Here is a 14611-nt window from a genome sequence, read left to right as displayed (position 1 = left end):
TATATATATATATATAATTTTATTATTGCATTTTAATGTAAAACCTTTTAAAATATTGAATAGCCTATTAATATGTTTGTATAGCCAGGCATTACATTTTACAATTTAAATTGGTCTACTAATAAAAAAATTTAATTGTTTACATTTTTAAACATTTAATTTTATCTACTTGTTAAAAAGTTCTTGTTATTAATGTTCTTAATGCCACTGGCTCTATTCAACTTGTGCATGTTTATAAAGCTTTAATGTATTCTAGGCAACCTTGAAGCTGTGATTTATTTTGGCGTATAAATCAAAGCTGTTTGTTTAGTGACTTTTTCAGATATTTGTTGGATGCAGATGAGGTGCGGGTTATATAACCGGCTCATGGTTTCATAATAGCATATCCAAACTAAAGTCCACATTTAATGAAACTTTTCAGGATAGCAGTTTATTTGCTGTCAGCTTTGAGAATATTTACTTTATAACTGATAGTTTATATAGAAAGATTGCAGGATTGAACTTGCACAGAGTGATTTTGCAGTATCATTGTGTTTAGAGAGGCTGATATTCACCAGCAGGTGGCGCTGTACTGTAATGCATGTGACTGAAGCACATTCTGCTGGTCATGATGACTTGCAGGAGTTTGTTTTTCAGAAATAATAAATCACCAGAGGCAGAAATAAAGCGCACCATCCATAATCCAGTTTTATTTTCATTATAAATTAATGTGCACTCAAACTTTATTTTGTAGAGCATTTAATTTAAAAAATCTGCTATCTGAAACTTTTAATTCCAGAAATGTAAAGGTGTTTCAAGCAAATATATTAGGGCGGCCTGTGCTTCCTGAAAAGCGTTTATGTGTTGAGTTTGCTTAACTCAGACTTTAACGCTTCTGCTGATAAACACTGATATTTACATCAGAAAATGCAAAACTAGTTTATAATACTTTATATGTTTAGTATACATGTCCAAATTTTAGAGATCAGTAGTAAAAAAAAAAAAAAATAATAATAATTATATATATATATATATATATATATTATTTGAAAGAAATGAATACTTTTATTAATATTTTTTAAATTGATATATATATATATATATATATATATTTAAAGAAATTAATACTTTTATTCAGCAAGGATGCATAAATTAATCAAAAGTGGCATTTATAATATTGCAAAAGATTTATATTTCAAATAAAAGCTGTTCTTTTTTTTTCTTTTTCTTTTTTACTTTCTTTTCATCAAAGAATCCTGAAAAATAAAATGTAAATGTAGCATATTGACTGCTGAAAATTCAGCTTTAATCACGGGAATAAATTACATTTTACAATAGATTCAAATAAACTAAAGCTATTTTAAGTTGTAATCATATTTCACAATATTACTGTTTTTACTGCATTTTTAACACACACGAATAAATGCAACCTTGGTGAGCAGAAGAGACTTCTTTCATAAAATAAAAAATACTTACTGACCCCAAACGTTTGTGTAAATATACATTTGTTGCAATAAAAAAACGATACTTCCCTTTTTAATGAATTGTATTCACTTCCATGATTTTTCAAGTCCTTGAAATCACATTTCTGTGAAATTGCAAACTTTATTTCACATTGCACATAAATGAACAACCCAAAACAGTGCTAAAACAGTGCTAAACCACTCAAAAGTAAACAAAAATGTCCATTAGACAGCCACATAGTATTTCATTGAAATATGACATTTTGAATATGACAAGTCATTTTATTGTAATAACATTTCATAATATTACTATATTTACTGGATTTTTGATCAAATAAATGCAGCCTTGGTGAGCAGCAGAGACTTAGAGAGGTAGTGCGTTTTTAAATCTAAATCATAATCATAAAGTATCATGCGACCGACTGCTGACAGAGCACCTGTTCTACTGTTTAAATAATGATCCTGTCCATCAATCCTCATGACAGCTGCTAAATAACAGGTCAGGACGCGGGTAATACAGCCATCATCATCATCATCTGACCAGCAGAGATCAGAAAGCATGCTCTGGACGGTGTGTCATGTGCGCGAGCACATCTCAGGTTCCTCTTAAAGCGCGTGACGGCATTAATGCCGCAGTTGAACGCTTGAACGTTTTTTATGGACTTTTCCTCTGGATTGACTTCAGAGCCGTGTGTCGGAGTGACTTATGGGCTGAGACCGGGTCCAGAGCCCGAGAGCGCAGCTGGCATCCATCAGCCCAATGAAAGCGGTAATTGGGCAGCATTTGAAGGCTGGTATTTGTAATTAAGCCGCTGGAGCCGTGATTTCAGCCCGTATAAAGGCAGCATTGAGCAGAGGCGTTTTGCATGTGTGCAACTCAACACCGTCATCAAAGCGTTCCTCTGATCTCAGATCAGGCCTGCTGGAGGATTCTCATTTGGAGAATCGGCGGGAAGTGATACAGCATTTTTCTGCCAAACCTAAATACCTGATCAGATCATAAAGTGGAGGCAGAACAAGGCAGCTGTGTTTATTAAATGAAAATAAATAATTATTTTTCTCTCTGAAGTTGTGCATGAACGCATTTTTTATGATGGGGCCCCAAGGGAAAAATAATTGTTTGCATGGTGTTTCAACTAAAATTGTATTTACAAGCAATACATTTTTGCAATTAGGCTACCTTTATCATTTGCTGTAAGATATTTCGCATTTAACAAGGCATATGGTTTTTTACAGTAAAATGATACTAATACAGTAAAATACTAATCACTTTTATAATTTGTTGATGTGGCATTTAAAGAAGTCACATTAGTTTATAGTTTCAGTATGCTTTGGAGTGTTTTATGGTATTTAGTTTACTGCAATTTTGTTTTAGTATTATTTATTTATTTATTTTATTTTAGTATTATTTATTTATGTACTATAATAGTATATATTCATAACACAGTTTTTTTTAATATTTGTAGTTTTTATATGTGCTTTTGTATTTTTTATTAGTACACATTTCTATTTTTATTTTATTTTGTTATTACCGGTTTAGTATTTTTAGTAATTTAGTAATTTTCATTTTGTTTTTCATTTAATATTTTTATTTGTTTCCACCTATTATTTTTTTGATTTCATATTTCAGCTTTGTTTTAGTTAACACAAAATATTTTTAATAATTTTAGTTTTTATATGTGCTTTTTTAAATTAGTAAATATTTATATTTTTATTTTATTTACTTTTATTTCAGTTTTAGTCATTTTAGTAACTTAAACTTCTTTTATTTCAGCTAGTTGCCAAGGCAGCATTTCTAAGCTTCAGTTTTTAAATTTAAGTTTTCATCTAATATTTATATATTCAGCTTCATTTTAATTAACATAAAATATTTTTAATACAGTGTAAAAACAATTTTCACGCAGAAATTGCTAGTACATTTCACAAATAATTACAAAGAAGTTGCACAAGTAACACATTGAATTAAATATGAAATTTTTAAGTAGAAAAACTAAAATAGGATTTTCTTTTAAAAACTTTTGTTTACAACTTAGATGTTTTTTTACTTAAGAACAGCACTTGTTTATTGCAAACTTTAGTGTTGCATTTAATTGATTGTGTTTGGCCTCTTTTGATGAAAGACTTTGCGTTGTGAAACCTATTTTTATGCAGGTCATGAGCATGTTTTTAGATATCTGTAGTAGTATTATTATTATATAACTGAATTATGAAAACAGTTATGAACCATAAAACACACAGCCTGTCGAAATCATGCAGTAATGCCTTTTGTAAGAGTTCCTGCATGTCTGAGGCTTCAGTTTGCAGAGCAGTGTTAATCGTTTTCCTCTGTGACGTCTTCAGATGATCATATTCAGAGCTTCAGCACACGCTGTGCTCATAAATGAGTGATATTGAAACAATATCTGTGCTTTGACATGCGGGCTATTCAGAACAGAGGTCAGATATGGCGTCGCTCTGCTAAATTTGTTTTTATGATGCCATATTTTGTGTTTATGTGGAAAGCAGCGCTGCAGAAGATTCATGCGGCTGTCATTGATGTCTCATTACCAGCAGAGCCTCGTCTCCGGTAGTTTTCACATGTCCGTAGTGTTTCTGACGGCTCTGTGTTCATCATAAATGTTCAGAATGGAATGTCTGCACTGCAACAACCTAGCAACCTCTTAGCAACCATCCAGAACGCCATAGCAACGTGCTAAAAACATTCAGAACATTTTAGTAACCACATTTCTTGTTAATCCTGAACTTCAATGTTCTCTGACAATGTTTCTTCACTTTAACAGTTTTTTTAGTGTGAAGAAATAATGAGGAAGACAGTGTTTGTCTTTGATGGTTTTTAGCATAAGATAATAAAGTGAAGGCAGAGCTGAACACATTTGCTATGATGCGCCCCAAAGGGAAAGATAATTGTTGGCATGGTGCTCCTAATTGTATTTCAGAAAAAATGTATTTACATACAATACATTTAATTTGTGTCAAATATTGTGACGATTTTTTTTATAGGTAAAAAGTATGAATTAAGCTACCTTTATAATTTACTGTAAAATATTTAATATTTAATAATGCATGTAAAATAATTATTTTTCTAAATAAAAAATACTAATCACCTTTATATATTTTTTGATGCAGCATACAGAGAAGTCCCATAGCATAAATGACCATTTCAGAATTTAAAAAATAATAAATAAATAATCATTAATAATTGTATCCATTGATCAAAAGATTTCTATTTTAAATAAATGTTGTTCTTTTGACCTTTCTATTCATCAAAGAATCCTGAAAAAAAATTAATTGTGATAAAACAAATCATCTTAATCAGTATCTTTGTCTCGTTTTCTAGTAAAATTATCTAAACAACCTTAATACAAGATTAAATTAAAGATATTATTATAAAAGATAAATCATATCTAAACAACCTTAATACAAGATAAAATTAAAGATATTAAGACTTGCGTTAAGAGAAAGTTTATTTTCTAACTTAACCATAAATTAACATTTAGTGAGGTTGTGGAGGAAGAAAAATAAACTTAGATAAAATAGATTGTCCGAAGAGTCTCAGTATCTTGCACTATTTTGCTTCTCAAGTAAATAAATCTTGTTTAATGTATATTTAGGTATTTTACTGGAAAACAAGACTAAAGCGTAATGATTTTTGTGGAAAGTCGTGGTTTGAGTATATTTCTGTTTCAAATAAATGCTGTTCTTTTGAACTTTCTGTTCATCTGTGAATCCTGAAAAATAAAATGCATCACGGTTTCCACAAAAATATTGTGCAGCACAACTGTTTTCAACATTGATAATAATCAGAAATGTTTATTGAGCAGCAAATCAGAATATTAGAATGATTTCTGAAGATCATGTGACACTGAAGACTGGAGTAATGATGCTGAAAATACAGCTGCGCATCACAGAAATAAATTACAGTTTAACAGATATTCATGTAGAAAACAGCAATTTAAGATCATAATAATATTTCACAATTTTACTATATTTTTAATTAAATAAATGCAGCCTTGGTGGAGCACAAGATGCTTACTAAAGTAAAAAGGAGTGATTTAAAATGAATCTGAGATGGATTGTCATGAGCTATGAAATCGTTCCGTTTAGTCTGTGAAGAATGTCTTGAAGTGTTCTGCTAAGACACACATGCAAGCGTTTCAGAACGACAGCACATCAATCTGAGCTCGAGAACAGACATCTGTGAAATATTGCTGTGCTGTCTTTGGAGGGACTGTCGAAAACAGCCCTGAGAAACGCTTTGAGATATGATGCCAGACCTTGATTTAAACACCTCAGCGGGGAGAACTTGGACTGCAGTTTCGAGCCGAAGCACGAACATCCCGGTCGCTGGCGTTTAAATACTCTCTAAATTACGGTGTGTGTGTCTGTGGCGGAGGCCTGCGTGTGTTTGTGGAGCGCTTGTTGAGACTTCATTTATCTTACTCACTGCACATGTGTTCGCTGCTAAGAGTTTCCATGTGTGCACGTGTTCAAGTGTGTGTGTGTTTGTGTATTTGTTTCCAATCTGTGGCTAATTTTCAGTCTCTGCAGACTTGGAAAAAGCGGGCCGTCATTAATCACCTGTGCTTAATGCTTCAGAGGCTTTAAAACAACCGTGTAGCTTTGCACATTTCAAGTCTTTCCAGACTGTTCTGATGAGTCAAGCATCACTATTTCTACTATATTAAACAGACATCAAATATACTTCAAATATCTCTAATTTTCAATTGAAACCTGACAAACTTGCTCAGAGCACCTTAGCAACCACATAGCAACGCAGTGTATTTTGTGGGACACAGAAGCGCAGCTGTAATGATTCTGTAAACACCCCTTCAGAGTGAGCGATCGTCTGTGTATCATCTGTGCTATTTGTGTTGACGACTAGATTATTAATGTACGACTGGCTTTCACTCCTCTAATATGTGTGAGAGTGTTTAGTTTTGTCTGTTTGTGTATCTTTGGGGATTTACACCAAACACAAATCACCTTTTGCCTCATTTTCCAGTAAACGTCTTTAAAACAAGAATTAATTAAAGGAATACTTCAGCCAGAAATTAAAATGTGCTCACTCTCAGGTCATCCGAGATTAGGATGAGTTTGTTTCTTCATCAGATTTGGAGAAATGTAGCACTGCATCAGTGTCTCAGCAATGGATGCTCTGCAGTGAATGGGTGCCGTCAGAATGAGAGCGCCAAAATTAATTTGGCGTTTTTTGCACAATAAAATCTTTACTGTTTAAATTGTGTTCATTGAACTGTTTTGAATGAAATCGGGAACAACTTCATTGTTATGTTAATATTATGTTATTACCTAATCAGGAAAAAAATAATCAATGGAAGTAACTGCGTGGAAATTGAACGCATGCATTGCACAGTGCCCTTGTTTTGTCTGAAGATGCACACCAGTAATGTTTTTTTCTAAGGCATGTTTATAAAAATTACTTAAATGTCCTAATTGAACTGTGGCCTAATCCTGGTTTAGCCTAAACCCTGACTGTGAAACCAGGCCTTAATATCTTGAACTATTTTACATCTCAGTTAAGTAAATGTACCTAGTTTTATGGGTTTTTAGATATTTCCCTGGAAAACAAGACAAAAATGTAATGATTTTTGTGCAACGTTGAGGTTTGGCCATAATACAGGACGGAAAATGGACTGAAAGATTGATTGTGTGAAGAGTGATTGTTGTCACGTCTTCATGTAGTATCAGCAAGAGTCTAGCGAGCGAATCGTGTGTTGGACTGCCAGCTCAACTCCAGGGAAGTGGTGGGTTTGGCTTATAACTATAACATGCATACGGTCCAGCGCTGCGACTCTTGGAGTCTGTCATGATGAATATTTAAAGGAACTGCGTTTTAAGCTTGCACACCGCAGTACACATGGTAGTGCAGAAGTTTAATCCAAAAAATTGCAAAAATGCACAATAACCAAAAATGCGGTGTGGCCAAAAAATGCCCATATCTGCAATTTATTTGCTCCATTTAGCCTTTTGTGCTTTTTTTTTTTTTTTGCAATGAAAGGGCAGGAAGATTTCTTGCATATACATGTCTTATTCTAAACAAAACAGTCTAATTTGATTCAGTGTCAAAGACAAAACCATAAATTCATCCTCTCTTTTATGCTGATTTTTAAAATCAGCCTAAAATAAATCCTCTTTAGCTGAATTTTTGTTTCCAGAATATCATTTTAAATTTAGACTGAATGTGAAATGTTTTTATAATGGCGTAATTATAAACAACCAACATTCCCTGCTGGGAACAAATGATTAAATATGATTAATTTACAAATATTATTAACTGATGAAACGTATAACACTAACCTACACTATCAGTCGGAGGTTTGGACACATTTGCTTTAAATTAAATTGTATTTATTTATTTATTTTTTATTTAAACATTTATTTATGACTTACTAATATTATAAATATTACCAGTAGGTTTGCATCATTGCTTTTTTTTATTGCTTTTTTGGAGAAGCTTTGATGATAAATGCTATCTTCTTAGCACGTTCCTGTTTTTAATTAATTTTTATTTCTTTAACAAGGCCATAAAAACTCTTTTTATACCTTTTTTCCTTTTTATATAAAATGTATACCTATTATATTTATTTTAGATCTTAGAGCTATTCTTCTTTAGTACCAGATTTATTTAACACGTGTAAAATGTAATGCAAAAAAGCCAGGCTCATAAACTCCAAATGCTGTGGGCAATAAAATGTAAGTATTTTAAGATATATACAAATAAATCAAGTACATTTTTGAAATAGCTGAAATGTAGAATAACTTTTCGAGGATGCAAATTCATGTTTGTGACAGATGCATTTGTTGATTAATTTTACTAATATATACCTCAGGGGGTTTTATATTATTATTATTATTATTATTATTGAAGGTTATATTCATTGCAAGGTTAACATACTGTGATGCAGATTACAAACCGAGCCAAACGCCACATAAGAAATCATGTTTTTAGTGTCTAAATCAACCAATGCATGTAAAACTCAAATAAACAACGAACTGATGCACCAAAACAATCAGACTGAATTGAGTTATTCTTTAATTGCTGTCGTTTTTCCCTGAGTTGCACAGTAAAAACATTTCTCCCCCACAAACTTTAAAATATAATTCAAGTCAATTTAGAAATAAACATGCAAATTTTGGCTATAAGACATTACACAGTGTGGCTTGTTTCTTATGAGAGAATTACGTCTGTAACAGTTTAAATAAAGCCATGTGAGTCTTGTTTTATTTCATTCGCTTTAAAGCTAACTTTAATAAATAATGGTCCACTAGTAGGTCCTGAGGCGAACAAAAACACTTAAGCAAATCCGTTCCTCACTGATATCCGAGCCCAGGTACAGTGGTCAGTCTCTGTCCATAAAGAGCGTATGGAGAGTAAAACGGGCCGGTGGCGGCAGGAACCTGCACTGGCACGCCACCCGTCGGTAACGGGCTTTTGGAGTACGGATGATACCGCGTGCTGAGCCCGAGCGCGTGATGAGGGGTCCTGAATGCCAGCGGGGCTCCTGGCACATGACAAGCCATGGTTAAAGAGTTGGGATATCCCGAAACAAGCTTCTCTGCGCCCGCGAATGCAGTGTGAGTCCGCAAATGGCTCAGAAGCTCCTCCGAGGACGAGAAGCGCTTGTCGCAGGGACCGTTCATGGAAACCCAGTTGCAAAGGTGCGGCTGGGATTCGTTCGGGAGCACGAAGCCATACTGGTATAACGGGTGTCCCGGGAATGAGGGCGTAGAGGTCGATAACGGGTGCAGAGAGTGGCTGGGATACATAAGGGTGTATCCGGACTTTAAGGCCGTGGCGCTGTCGTGTGAGCCGCTGGATGATAGATGGCTAGGGCAGTGGTAGCTCAGGCAGAACGGGTCCCTGCACAGGCTGCTGGACATGATGGATGGCGGAGAGGCTCCGGCGAGGGGACTGGACCCCGCCTTACTGCTGAGAGCGCTGGACAGCTGAGCATTAATCAACTGGCTGCCGCCGCCGGTTTTGCTCGGGTCCAGAGTCACGCTGTGGGATAGGAAGGGTTGAGGGTAGGCGGCGTACGCCCCGGTTAGGGCTCCGGGGTAGGGTAGTCCGGCCGGGGAGATGGGGAATACGGTGTGGCCCGGTCTGTAAGGCGAAACCGGTGCGATGAGTCCTGATCCCAGAGCGGATGGTGCAGAGGACACTGGGATGCTGTCGGATGCGGGCGGTTTGGAAACATCCTGTTTGTTCGTCTCGCCGTTGCTCTCGGTTCTCATCCCGGATGTATCCGGCGTTTTAGCTGCGTCACGTTCCTTCTTCCCTGTTTTATCCCCTGACTCCGGCCGTCCGGGTTGAGGAGAGACGGAGCTGCATGAGCTCGGGCTCCCCGTCCGAGGCGTGACCGGCCGGCAGGTGGAGCTCGGTACACGGAAACCGGATTTATCTCCACCCGTGTCTTTTCTCTCTGACGATTTGGCATATGCCTTGAAACTAGATTTGTCCTCGGCCCCGATGTCGCTGATCTTCAGTGGGCTGGATTTGCAGTCTTTGTCCGAGGCGACTGCCGAGAGTTTGGTTGAGGACAGTGGATCTGACTTCCCGATTTGGGAGCATGTTTGTGCAAGGAGGGCGAGGGGACTCTTCTTGGCATCCAGCTGTGAAAATAGACCATTTTAAGTATATACATATTCAAAATATTGTATAAAATAAGTATAAATTATCAAATAAATTATATAAAATAATATAAAATTAAAATATTAATAAATTATGTTATAAATATAATATAGTATATAAGTATATAAATATTTAAAATATTCACACTAGAGGAAATCATGCAATTGATGCTGTCCACATTACATTAACAAGCATTTTAGACATTTTTATGCTAAAAAAGGGGAATATTTAGTGTGTATTTATGTTTTGGCATTGAGCATGACTTGAGAGTCTTAAATCTAAAATGCTGCAGAGACATTAAATCAAATGTCAAGAGGGTTTTTATTATATCCCTCTGTGCATGCAATAAAATGTGTTTCCATATGGCAACATGCATTGTTTCCCTTCACTTTATAGCTAAAATAATTGCATTGTTGGAAGTAGGTCAGTCATTAAGGAAAGCATTAACATGATATTATTATTATTATCATATAATATAAGGCAACATTACAGTTTTAAATTTTTTCATCCAAGACTCAAGATTGTGCACATTTCCATACATTTTTCATTTATACTCAGTTTTTTTTTTCTCGGCATCTTTAAATGATAAAAATCGTAATAAATTAAATGTACGGTTTTGTTCACAGAGCAACTGTCTTTCGGAATTGTATAGAAATTAAGAAAATTAAGATTAAGAAAATATGAATACATATGGCAACTCTGTTCCACAATGTAGCTGCGTGACGCACTTCCTCATGGAGAATTTCAGAAATGGTTAAGTTTATAGTAGGCTAATTGTTTATGCATAAACACAATATTTGTTTTGTTATTCCACAGACACCAAAAAGAGCTCTAACATTGCGCTTTTATCGTCACTATTAAATTGGAATTAATATACATTTTCCAGGCATTTTGAGTTTCTAAGAGTTCGAAATTTATAACGAAAGAAGCATGAAATTAATTAGAGAATAAATGAATACTTTTTACGATTTTTTTTCTTTTTTTTTTTGTACAATATGGAAATGTTAAACGTTTAAAAAAAGCGATTTAATTATAGCCTATTTTTGTGATCGGATCTGGAAAAAATAGAATAATAATGATAAACATAAATAAATAAAAATATGTTTTTATTTACGTTGTAACATACTGCGGGTTAAATAAATGGTTAAATGCAGTCTCTTGTAAATATCAGTGCATGTTCCACATGAAAAGGCTGCGCATTCACTGTAATAAGCGTTGAAAATAAAGATTGGAGTGAAGAAAAATGAACGCTGAGACGTTGTTTCACGTGAAGCGTCCTCGGAAAGTGTCAGCTGTAACGTTACCTCGATGGGGCTGACGGGAGTGGACGGTAACGGCTGCAGATAGTCCGGGTGCAGGATGTGTCCGGTGCGCACGCTCAGCATTTTCAACACTTTCACGGGCAGACGGTTCGCCTGGCGCTGCGGGTCCGCGGGAGGCACTGAGTGCAGGAACGGGTGACGGTCTCGCTTCTTGTCCCACACTAGATCAACCACACTAAACACAGCGGACTCCGTAGGCAGTGTGATCATGTCCCACTTCTCTCCGCGGGATCTGGAAACGCGTCTGTAGATGGACGCAAAGTATCTCCCGAAATGCCAAACGAATAATAAGAGGAAAAACAGAATAATCCTTAAAGGCTGTTGCTGGGGAAAGCGCACAAGCAGAGTTCGGAGCGCATCTTATGTTCCGCGTTGCGCACTGGCTTCGAGCTCGGCTCACGTACGAGATTAAAGCCTCCGCCGCCGGCCAATCACAGCGCGGCGTGAAGTGATTGACAGCTCCGGGGGAGGTGCCGTCGCCTTTGTGGGCTTTTGCTTTGGCCATATTGAGGAGGTAAAAACACTCACATCATTATATAATCACATATTGTTATGAAATACATTTATAAGCTGTATTCATTTAATAAGAATACTAAAAAAGTGAAAAGGTTTATTGGTATTAATATATGGAGTCTGATTAGAATTTGTACTTAAACATGAGTGATGGCTTAAAAGCAGGTCAGAAGACTTCATAGGCAGTAACCTGTCATATTAGATATGTCTGCAAGCTATAAACTAAACTTGAGCACTGCTGCACCAATTTAACCGGCCCCAAATAAAAATCACTGCACTCTGATGACACGTCCAACAAATATTTCCAAAAACCATAAAGCCCAGGGATATAAAATGAATTAAATTAGAGAAGAAACCATAAATGTCATATCTGGTGATTAAAATGGCATGCAAAAATATGATATCGCGTCTCTGAATATTAATTGTTTACTAATCCAGTGCTGATTGTTATGAATCATCGCGTCGCGGCTGATGGATGAGCGGGGGTTGCTGTTTTCGGCGGCGGCTGTCAGCTCTGGGCTTTGCCCGTGAGTTATTAGGGCCAGAAACTCCCCCTTTATTGTGCGGGTGATGGATGACGCCCAGCGCACGGGCGTTATTCCATAATGGGAACACGTTTCAGACGGGCCATATTTCACCACATTTAAGTCGAAAGTTTTGAACGCCTCCTCGATATTTCACATGCCTCTGGCATATTTATGGAAAACTCCACGCATGCAGATATAATTACATGCTACAGCCTGTAGGACTAAACATATAAAAAATGACCGTGAATTTAACGGTAAAAGACTGTAAAATGCTACAGTAAAAACCTGTTAAATGGTTAACGGTAAATTCCCCTACTATATACGGTGAAAAACTGTATTGGACATTACATGTATTGGACATTAATTTTACGGTAGTATACCGTTTTTGGAAGTGAAAGAGACCGTATAATTTACAGTGAATAACCGTAAATTGACATTCCCAGAATTCCCTGCGTTACATTTCAAATTTGATGTATTTTTGTTGAAACAACTATGTCACCTGCATTTGGTGGTTATCAGTGTATTACAAAGGTACAAAACAGATTTCAGTACTTCAATAGGTTGGTATATTGACATTATATCAGTTCATGAAATTATGGTATTTTACTGTAAATTTAAGTTAAAACCGTAAAACCTAAGACATTGCTACCGTAGTTTTTACGGTAAAATTCCGGCAACCACAGCTGCCGGTTTTTTACCGTAAATTTTACGGATTTTTTTTTACAGTGTACAATACAGATACAGTTTTATTAACGCAAAAGCATTTATGTAACTGATTTATATATTTAACTCAGATTTTCAGCAATGTTTAATATGCATGCATTTTTATACATTTTGATTTGTTTATTTACTTATTTTTTTCAATGAGCCTTCAAACTTGCTTGGGATAGGAAATATTACTGCTACAAATAATCAATAGGGCATATTGTTTGTTTTTGTCTGAGATACATATAATATCCACATAATCTAGAGACAGAAGGCAGAATATTCAGATATGACCAGGTTCCATTTTATTTTATTTTTTTAATTTAATTGTATTTTTATTTTATTTTATTTTATTTTATTTTATTTTAAAGGATCTGAATTTTGAGTATTCAGACACTTAATATTAATAATCAGATATTTATTTAATATTATATTCAGATAACATGTGACCAGGATCTTTATTTTATTTTGATCATTTTAATTAAATGTAATTTAATAAGTACATTTGTATTATTTTATTTTATTTGTTATATTGAATTGGACAGAAAAATTGAAATAATATGTAGAGTATTTTGAGTATTCAGACACGTAATATTAATAATCAGGTATTTAATTAACATTATATTCAGATAACATGTGACCAGAATTAATTTTTTATTTTAATTGTATATATTTTATTTTAATTTAAATGATCCGAATTGCACACAAAATCGGAAATAAGATGTACAGTATTTTAAATATTCAGACACTTATAAATAATCAGGTATTTATTTGTTTAACATTATATTCAGTTAACATGTGACCAGGATCTGATGATTTTCTATTATTTATAAGACGTTTTGTATTATCATTGCAAATGCATTTTAAGTTTACAAATTTGATTCCACTCTAGAAAAATACAAATCCCTTTGAATATTTACGTATGTAGGCCTGAGCGAGGTTTGGAGGCTTATGAGGATTGTATAGATTCTGGTAATTAATAGCATTTGTGATTGTGTTTACAGTTGCCATTTAGTTGCATTATGTTTTCAATTATACAGAGTATATTAAACTATTCTGAGTGCAGATATATTGTGCAAACGAAGTAAAACAAAAGGCCTTGCATTGCATGTTGAGAGAGGAGGATCAGTTAGTAACAGATAAGCGCTGTAATTGAGCGTATTGCTTTTATTGGGAATTGGAAACTCTGGAGATTCGTTCATTCGTTCAGCAGGATCATGTGAATCGCTGCTCATTATCTTCTCCTCATTAATCTCTGCCAGAGACGCATCGAGCAGGACCTGATGGGGTAGTAAAGAAAGAGAAAACGCCATTAAGCACCGCAGAGCACATGCAAACATATGGTGAGCTGCTTTCCCTGGACGGCGTGTGGTCGAGCAGCGTTGCAATAAATAAAGCTGCGCGCAAACAAGGGGGAAGAAAACACCACCCCGCTCATCCTGCTCTGGTAAT

General features: G+C 35.2%; 1 protein-coding gene across 1 annotated transcript; it reads right to left on the bottom strand.

The window, feature by feature from the left end:
• Positions 1–8475: 8475 nt before the first annotated feature.
• LOC107676433 (zinc finger protein 503-like) lies at positions 8476–11802 on the bottom strand. Its single transcript, XM_016470978.1, has 2 exons — positions 11397–11802; positions 8476–10073 (listed from the first exon to the last, which is right to left on the bottom strand). The coding sequence occupies exons 1-2, from the start codon at positions 11622–11624 to the stop codon at positions 8772–8774; spliced, it is 1530 nt and encodes a 509-aa protein (XP_016326464.1). The 5' UTR covers positions 11625–11802; the 3' UTR covers positions 8476–8771.
• Between the last annotated feature and the right edge of the window lie 2809 nt (positions 11803–14611).

Source organism: Sinocyclocheilus anshuiensis, unplaced genomic scaffold (genome assembly GCF_001515605.1).
Source record: "Sinocyclocheilus anshuiensis isolate Anshui unplaced genomic scaffold, SAMN03320099.WGS_v1.1 scaffold2270, whole genome shotgun sequence".
NCBI classification, from domain to species: Eukaryota; Metazoa; Chordata; class Actinopteri; order Cypriniformes; family Cyprinidae; genus Sinocyclocheilus; species Sinocyclocheilus anshuiensis.
Note: the sequence above shows the minus strand (reverse complement) of the source record. Positions and strands in the feature narration are given on the sequence as shown.